Below are 9,455 nucleotides of genomic sequence, written 5' to 3'. Positions count from 1 at the left end.
TAAGAAATGTTTCTTGAGCAGCAAATCAGCATATTAGAATGATTTCTGAAGATCATGTGAGATTTAAAAAAAAATATTCATGTAGAAAACAAATTGTAATAATATTTCCGAATATTATTACTTTTTTATATTGCATTATAAAAATCATTTTAAAAATCTTACAAACCCCAGACTTTTGAATGGTAGTGTACTTGGTATCTCTTGATCTCTAGGTGCACTTCTCCATGTGAAACAGTCTCTGCATTTCTGAGGAATTTATTTAGCATTTTATAAATTCATTAATTGTATGTACTGTATCCAAATAAATCAATAAATTGTGTTTTTGTAGATTGGAATCAGAAATCTGTCTTTTGGAGAATGAAGAATCACAGATCTCAGCTAAAGAGCAAGTTCTCAGAGAGCGACTGCGGGAAACAGAGAGATCCATTGAAGATCTACAGAAGGTATGTGATCCTCATAACAGAAGAACACACGATACAGTGGCCTCAGACTGTGTATGGACAGCCACAGTTCAAATGTCTGAATATCATTGCATTAGACAAAATATCAAAGCATGTGGCATTTATTATAATAGAAGACAGGGCAAGTACATGTTTTAACTGATGAAATACAACTGTTAGTAATGGTGTGTTCAAGTCTTCCTGAGGCGTTTCATATTTATGAGTTGGAAATGCCAGGTTTATTCAAATCCCTTCGTTCAATCAAGACGCTGATGTACCTTCTCTTTATTTACTTAATAAAAATACATAAAGGTTTTAAACTAAGAATGTCAAGTGTCCTTCTTATGTTTATTTTGTACATGCAACCTATCTAGTTTTATTGTAAATGAAATAAAACATACATTTTTAAAACATGTACCATCAACTACATTCTGTCACGAATCAGGCCTCTGTGGCTCTCTCCGATGGCCTCCGGAGGGCACCCTCTCCCGAGTACTAACGTTCATGGACTACATTTCCCAGACACCCCGTACCTGGGGCTGATTACGGCACAGGTGTTCCCCCTTAGCTTCCCTATTTAAACAGCTCTCAGACACTCTATGGTTGCGAAGTCTTGTATTGCCCCGGCTACATTTCTGAGCGTTTATCCCCTTTCTTGTTATCTCTTGTGTATTACCTCGGACTGTTCTAACTAGTTTTGATTCTCTGCCGCCTGCCCCGACCCTCGCTTTGCCACTGTTTATTCCCTTGGATTACCCCTGCTGTACGTGACGCTGTTGACTGAATACTGCCTGTTTTACTCTGCCTGTTATTCTAATAAAAGCTGCAAATGGATCCGCACGCCTCTGACTCAGCGTTACAGATACACTACTTGCATCCACCAAGACTCGAGTTTCCCACACGCAATTATGACTTTGTAAATACAATCTTTAATGCATCTTCATACATCCACGGAAAAACACCAGTTATTACCAAAAAGTCCAAATTACTTCTCATTTGTTCACAGTAGCCACTTCTAGAGTTTGATATTTTGATAGTTTGAACATTATGGCATGCAGACATTTTTAACTGTGACTTAAATGTGAAGTGTGTAATTTTTTTTCATTCAATAGCAGATTGGGAGTCATTCTGGAAACCTGTCTGAAAACAGTGCTTTGGTAAAAAATTGTTGTGCAGAAATTACACACTTCAGCTTTAAATGTCTTAATAATATAACTCTAATGCAGCAATGTATTTGTTACATGAAAATGTAACAAATCAAAAGAATTTACAACAACCTGATCTTTTCTAATCATGTTGCTTGTTTTTTTTCTGTCTACAGAGTCTTCAGAATCAAGATGGGGGTATGGAAGTCATTATTCTACGAGACTTTTTTTTTTGTTTGTCCTGTACCAAAATCAGTCTGAATACAACATAGACCAGGGCTGTCCAAACTCGGTCCTGGAGGGCCTGTAGAGTTTAGCTCCAACCCTAATTAAACACACCTGAACCAGCTAATCAAGCTCTTACTAGGCATAGAAACTTCCAGTCTGGTGTGTTGAGGCAAGTTGGAGCTAAACTCTGCAGGACACCGGCCCTCCAGGACCGAGTTTGGACAGCCCTGACATAGACCTTTCAGACCAAGTTCATGGTCATTTCTACAAACCACTGGATGTTACTTCCAAGGTACAACCGCAATGGTAGACAGTCACTAAAACAGAGGAGTATTACATTAGCCTCTTGGACCATTTCCCTGTTGCCTCAGCTAGACTATTGAACTCCACACATACGCCAATGGCTCTGTACTTTGTTTACCCTGATCCACCTATTCACAGGGAATCCCTGTAACCCAGAGCCGACCATTGTTTAGCTCTAATTCACTCGCGTTGCTTTTGCTGTCTAAGCAAATTAGCTGCCTGACGGAAAAAAAAGGCGAGGGAGAGAGGGAAACTCAGTTTAGTACAGGGGGATTGGAAGGGGAGGGAGTAAATTCGGTGGGCTTTTGAACACAGGAATCTAGTTTTCGCTTCTCTTCTGCTCTCCACCGGACAGATGCGGTGAATTACAACTGTTCCCAGATCCCAGACCTCCCAGAACTGAACTCCCAAACTCCCGTCTCAGCTTCAGGGGATCAACAACCGCCAAGAAAATCTGGTAGGTGCTTGTTGGGCTTGTGGGAGGGGCTGGGGTGGTCACAGGTTTGGGCCGAGGCCAAAAGAGGGTACGGTAATGTAGATTACAGATGGCGCAGTTACTCACCGCAGCGCATTTGTGAGAATGAATGGACAACATGGTGTATTTCGCAATCTATACACAGTAGGGTAACTGGTCACCAACACCTCAAAGGTTTAAAGTGAATAAACACTGAGGATTTTGGACAGCTGTGGCACCTGCTTTTGTTGAGCTCAGCTTACAGTAGACCTGTGATGTGATGGAGATGAGTGAAAAAGTCCACCACCGTGAACATTTATTGCATGTCTAGTTGATGTCTTATTCTAGAAATTGTATGGACATTAATAGAAAAATTTTGCAGATCGATACAAACAGCTGTTAAAAATCAAGACATCAGCAAAAATCTTTAAAATCGATATTTTTATCTGTTAGTGACCAGGTATACTTGTTTATCTATTCAAGTGCTTTATTTCTTATATATAAAAGGTTTAGATCAGTGGTTCTCAAATGGTTTAATCTCACAAATTAGATTTTAAATTGGAAATCGAGTTGTGGAAATACAACAAATAGTTACCATACAAAATGTCCTTAAAATTAAGCATCAAACTTTATTCATATTAATCTGAACTGTGCTGGCCCATCAATAGGCAAATGTTATTAGCATGACAATGGCTAAACAGGAAAATGTACAATGTTGTAAATGCATTAACAACAGCAGAAATGTAATTTACCATCCATCACTGGGCCAATATAGTATATAGCAAGTGAAAAATGCATTTGCACCAAAATAAGCAAATGTGTACATTTCAGCATGCTTTTAAAAGAGTGCTTGTGAAAATAATATAGTTTAAAAGAATATACTTAAGTGCAAACTGAATGTAATGTGTTCAACACTTAACTGCATGTTAATTAAAAGAAAATGTATTATAGTTTAAATGTATATTAAATGCAGTTAGCTTACCATTAGTGTGCTGTGTTTGATCCACTTAGTCGGACTTACTATAGTTAATTTTTATATACAATTTCATAATTACTTCTATTATCTCTTGAAATATGGAAAGTGTACTGCTGAATGTACTGGCAAACATTTGATGAGCAAAAAATTATTTAATGTAAATTATTTAAATTTCGATTGAAACTCATTTATTTAAATATATTTGTAATTAAACATTTGTAAAGATGAACTTGCAGTTTAGTACATTTAACATATTAAGTTATATTTAAGTGTCTCTTATATTTAAGTATTTCATTAATATTACATTATCTGCAAGTACAGTTTTTTTTATATACTTTTAAGATTTGAAGAACACTACAAGTGCACATGCAAAACAATTACACACTCATTATTATTCAAAATAGTATTTTTTTAGCTATCCTAACTAATTTTATGGTTAGTTGCATTTTCGTTATTTGCATTTAGTATTCTTTTTTTTTTTTTCCTGCAACCAATTTTTAGGTTGCAAGCCTCCACTTTAGAACCAGAACTCTTGGTTCTAAATGACTTTAGAACTCGTTTAGATTAATCAAATTAGCTGCCTCAGAAATAGCTCTGGGTGTTTTTGTATTTTACCAAGCAGTTTTCTTTTCAACTGAAGCTTTTATTAATAACTCCAAAGATTGTAATCTGTCAAGCATAATATAAGAGTAACGGTACATTTCCATAAAATCAAGAAAAATGCAAGAGTGTGTCTTCAACTAAGCATACATCAGCATACAACGGTTACTGGCAACAGCGTAATAACAGTGCAAAGGGTAGGTTGAATTTGTTTTTTGCCTCTGATTTTAATGCCAATTTATGCGACTGTACAAATATCGCATGCACGTAGTGCCATCACTGAAAAACCCATTAATAACAAGCATGCCACATTTCAGTTATGCATGATAGGCCACACTGAGTAGACATTAACCCACAATCATCTGCACTCTTCCCCAAGCATTATACGCCATGGAGATCAGTGTCGAAAAGGACCGGAAAACGGGTACCACCAAGATCCTCTCGGCCTCAGCAGTCAACCCGCGGGACGCTCACCAGAGGGGCGTCAAAGTCTACGACGACGGTCGCAAAGTGATCTACGAGGTGCGTTCTGGGGGATCTACTACACTGGAGAACGGCACACACCCCTGGAGTCCCGGCGAGGTGGACAAACTCATGCAGCAAGTCGACAAGACCCAACAACGAAGTGACGACGCCCGGGTCACTGTCACACCGGCTGAGCCCCAGCCAATGGGAGGACATTTGAGCTCCAATGAGGCCAAGCAAAATCAAAAACAATCTCCTAGGAAAGGCTACGAAGGTGAGGTCACTCAGACTCCACAAGCCTCCGCCGACAAACCAGTGACCATGATCTTCATGGGCTACCACAGCATCGAGGACGAGGAGGAATCCAAGAAGCTGCTTGGCTTTGATGGCACCATCAAGGCCGAGATCGTCCTCATCGACGAAGACGATGAGAAATCTCTCCGGGAGAAGACCGTCACTGATATCTCCACCATCGACGGCAACGCCGCAGACCTCGTGTCGGGCCGGCCTCTGTCCGACACCACCGAACTGTCTTCAGAAGGCAAAGATGAAAGCTCGACCAAGGAACTGCCACCCACAGGTATTGAAAAGAAAAAGCGCTGCCAGTGCTGTGCTGTCATGTGACCTTTCTTCCGCAACTTCTCTTTCCTGGAGCACATTCACCAAGGCTCTGCCTTCCTTAAAAACCAATCTCACCCTGTTACTAACAGCACCTCCACCTCTGTAACGTGAGAGAAGTTCGCTCCTCACTCTTTCTGACCTATTTTACACAGATTGTCTGGTTCTTTTGGTGTAAGGTTGTACAACTCGAACAGCATGGAGGGAACATCTTTAGGAGAAGATGCTGACCGAGAGAAAAACATACACTCTTAAAAATAAAAGTACCTATGGTTCCATGAAGAACCTTCAACATCCATGGAAACTTTCCATTGTATGAAAGGTTCTTTATAGTGAAAAAAGTTCTTAGAATTATTAAAAACAGTTCTTTTAAGAATCCAAAATTTTTCTTCAATTGCATCACCGCAAAAAAAATTCCCTTTTGGAACCATAATTTTTAAGAGTGTCTGTGAAAAGGTTTGTATCCCCTTAAAACATTTTATTATCCTTTATTTAATTATCCTTTGAGATGGAATATAGATGAAAAAGCCCATAAATAATATGTAAATGTACAAAAAGTTAATATAAGACTTGTCCAATATAAGGTTAGATAATTGCAAAGAACGTCATACAATGGTGTAGCATAGATTTTACAAAGATATTGTCCATAAATGTCTATCCCATTTGATGTATCATACAGTATGGAATCACAAAGTAGATCCATGCAGCGTAAGGATGTTTGACCATTATTATGTTGTGCAGTAGCCTTACGAAGCCTTCAAATTACCATACGCGTTGGTTGTCCAAGATATTTTTGTTTACCGATCCAGATTTATTTTTCCCAACAAAAATGGAGATAATATGCTTACTTCATTACGCAAACTGATCTTATTGAAAGACATTTGCCCTTCTGTGCCTCTGTATCCTCGTATATAATAGGATTTTTACCATTTTTCATGTTCTAAGCTGCAAAAAGACTTTTTGACTGCTATCAGATCAGCTGAATCTTTCAAAGAGCTGCTAAGACCACAAAACAATATCAAACAGATTCAGCTCAGTACTGCCATGTGTGCAAATACAGCTCTGAGAGAATGAAAAGCCCTGGTGTGACTCTAGATTGCATGCACTATGGAGGTAAACAAGGTGCTAAATATATTTGGATCTATTAGCTATTTTTCTGAAAATGCAATGCACAATTCTCTACCATTTGTACAAATATTGTACCAGCAAACCAACCTTTAATTAAAATGATTAATTGACACTCAAATTCAAAGCATGCATCGTCTTAGGCTTTACTTAAATGTTAAATAACAAGTATTTTTGTGAGAGAAAAATATTAAGAATGAGATCTGTGTTCAAAGAAACAATACTATTGTACATGAATAGCTCACTACTGCTTATTATTTATAATCAAATATGAAGTCACAGAGATTACAGCTGCATATATATATATATATATATATATATAATATGCCTGTAGATAAATAATGTACATATATTACACTCAAAATGAGTGTTTAATCCACATTTATTTCCATAGTGGTTGAAATCTGAAAGTGTTTTAATATATGCTCATTGTTAGCATATTCACACTTAAATACCATACCAATAAAGACTTCTCCATGTGGTCACAAAGGACATATCTTAGTTATTTCTAAGTAAATTATTATTTTTTCACTAATAACAGCTACCTTGCTGTTTCTGTATTCACTTTTCTAAGTCTTGCCACATTACAGAAGAACTTGTTTTAGTGCCATAATACATCCTTTTTTTGTACAAATGATGCTCAGATGGGGAAATTAAAAGCCAGTTTACCTTATATTTACAATGAACAAAAATATGAATTATGAAATTGTTTAAAAAAGAAAAACATTTTACTTAAGTACATTTTACCCTATCTTAATTGAAGATAAATGTAGAAAAAATCTTTCAATTTTTTTTACAATAAAAATGTAGTTAAAACAGTAATAGTCAAAATAAATAAAGTTAAATATGGCCAATGGCATTCATTTTGCTTTGACGCGCTATAGCGAACCTTTTTGTTTCTTCTTCATAAGAGTGTGCTCTTGTAACTACAAATCACCTACAGGTAATATCATGTATGAAGGTCGTACCTGAAATAATTCTGTAATCAGTGCCAAAACAAATTCACCTTTTCAGGCTTAAAGACCCCATGAAATGGTTTGAGGAGTGCAGACTCCTTTCATGAGTTGACATATTTCCTACTGAAACAGGAAGTTGGGCAGGAAGTTAGCTAACATCACAGCCCACCAAAACCAAAGAGTCGGGTCTGGCTGGTTAGTTTTGGCAATTAAATGCTGTAACTGCACCATCAACCCAATCTCATGAGGAAATGTATCGTTTTCGTATACATTTTGATTCATACGAAAATCTACGAGCATTAGGAGAAAACAGATCGTACCAAAACATACAAATAAGATATGAGTACAAGTACGCAATCATATAGTTCCGATCGATTTGCCACCAATTCACCAAAATGTGAAATAGAATTGAATTCTAATGAGATTGTGTTGAATTTCCTGCAGATTATTTATTAGTCACTTAGCATTTATAAATATTCATGTCAGAACCGAATTCCAATGAGCAAAGATGGCAGCCTGCAGGTCGCATGCTTCTGAACATGCGTCAACCTAGTAACTACCATTGATGTGAATGGCTAACAGAGAGCTCAAGTATGTTCATTAATTTGCTACATGCTATCGCAGGTGGTATTTTGGCGGAGGTATACTCTCATTAATGATTATTTTACTGGACAAAAATTTGATACGCTCATGTGAACAAGACAACTCATCAGTATTTTTCCACAGCACATTTTAAATGCATGTATCGGTTAAATGTTCGTTTTTTTAACCTTTAGTACTACACTAGATGGCCTTGCAGCTAACAGACATGGATTTTTTTTTTTTCATGGGGTCTTTAAGGTTGAGCATTTCATATTTGAAACCGAATTCCAATGAGCAAAGATGGCAGCCTGCAGGTCGCATGCTTCTGAACATGCGTCAACCTAGTAACTACCATTGATGTGAATGGCTAACAGAGAGCTCAAGTATGTTCATTAATTTGCTACATGCTATCGCAGGTGGTATTTTGGCGGAGGTATACTCTCATTAATTATTATTTTACTGGACAAAAATTTGATACGCTCATGTGAACAAGACAACTCATCAGTATTTTTCCACAGCACATTTTAAATGCATGTATCTGTTAAATGTTCGTTTTTTTAACCTTTAGTACTACACTAGATGGCCTTGCAGCTAACAGACATGGATTTTTTTTTTTTCATGGGGTCTTTAAGGTTGAGCATTTCATATTTGAATCTGTTTACACAATGTAGGAATACCAGAGTACGGCTAGTGTCAGTGTTGTCTATCAGGATATTTCAGCCTCAAACTGCCAAACAGCTCTAATTCAGTTTTGGACTTTAATGTGGTGGTGTGGCTCCCATATGAGCTCTGATCTGCCATGAAATTACCGTTGTGCTTCTTCATTGAGATTCTGCTGTATTTTTGTAATCCTGAAGTGTAAAGCTTACCTTTTTTAATGATTATAACATTCTCTTCCTGTATCATATCATATTTTTCTCTCTCACACACTCTCTCCTGTACGGACTGCCAGCAGCACTGCTGCAACATTGGCTTTCAGTTATTTATTTTTTCCTTTGTATGGTATACTTAGTCCAATAAACAGCATTTTTTCCAACGTGCCTACCCTCCTGTGTCTGTGCTATGGTTCTTTCTCTAACTCATTTCTCATCATTGGGACATTACTAGCACTTTCCCTCTCTGTAATCTCATCCCTCACTCATTTCTGGGCAGCACTAACTCCAGTAGCTCCTCTCTCCAGACGTGAATGAGATGTGCTGATGTGTCTGCCCCGCTTCACAGATTGCATGTTCAGCAAGTTTAACCCTCACCAAATCTGTGCCCTCGCTCACAGTTAAAGGCTGACATCCACTGAGGAGATCTGAATATGCTACAGGTTTGTGAGAGTCGTCATATTGGTAGGTTTAGAAACCACGGAGCTGAAGTACACTCTTAAAAATAAAGGTGCTTCAAAAGGTTCTTCAAGCGATACCATAGAAGAACCATTTTTGGTTCCACAAAGAACCATTCAGTCAAAGGTTCTTTAAAGAACCATCTCTTTCTTACCTTTTTATAATCTGAAGAACCTTTTTTCACCACAAAGAAGCTTTTGTGAAACAGAAAGGTTCTTCAGATGTTGAAGGT

General features: G+C 37.5%; 1 protein-coding gene and 1 long non-coding RNA gene across 3 annotated transcripts in view; one reads left to right on the top strand and one right to left on the bottom strand.

Annotated features, from left to right (window-relative positions):
* Nucleotides 1–5,526, top strand: part of LOC107569382 (paralemmin-2-like) — a 21,178-nt gene extending 15,652 nt beyond the window's left edge. For both annotated transcript variants that reach the window (XM_016255460.1, XM_016255459.1), the window contains exons 2-5: nucleotides 329–443; nucleotides 1,762–1,783; nucleotides 2,472–2,573; nucleotides 4,526–5,526. In XM_016255460.1, coding sequence (XP_016110946.1) covers nucleotides 329–443; nucleotides 1,762–1,783; nucleotides 2,472–2,573; nucleotides 4,526–5,235 — 949 coding nt within the window. In that variant the 3' untranslated portion in view covers nucleotides 5,236–5,526. The remainder of the gene's footprint in view (nucleotides 1–328; nucleotides 444–1,761; nucleotides 1,784–2,471; nucleotides 2,574–4,525) is intronic.
* LOC107569383 (uncharacterized) overlaps nucleotides 1–8,927 on the bottom strand; it is a 19,899-nt gene extending 10,972 nt beyond the window's left edge. The window contains exon 1 of the long non-coding RNA XR_001606894.1: nucleotides 8,570–8,927. This is a non-coding gene — a long non-coding RNA (uncharacterized lncRNA). The remainder of the gene's footprint in view (nucleotides 1–8,569) is intronic.
* Between the last annotated feature and the right edge of the window lie 528 nt (nucleotides 8,928–9,455).

This window comes from Sinocyclocheilus grahami, unplaced genomic scaffold, assembly GCF_001515645.1.
Source record: "Sinocyclocheilus grahami isolate Dianchi unplaced genomic scaffold, SAMN03320097.WGS_v1.1 scaffold1341.1, whole genome shotgun sequence".
Lineage (NCBI taxonomy): Eukaryota > Metazoa > Chordata > Actinopteri > Cypriniformes > Cyprinidae > Sinocyclocheilus > Sinocyclocheilus grahami.
This window is presented reverse-complemented; position numbering and strand designations above follow the sequence as displayed.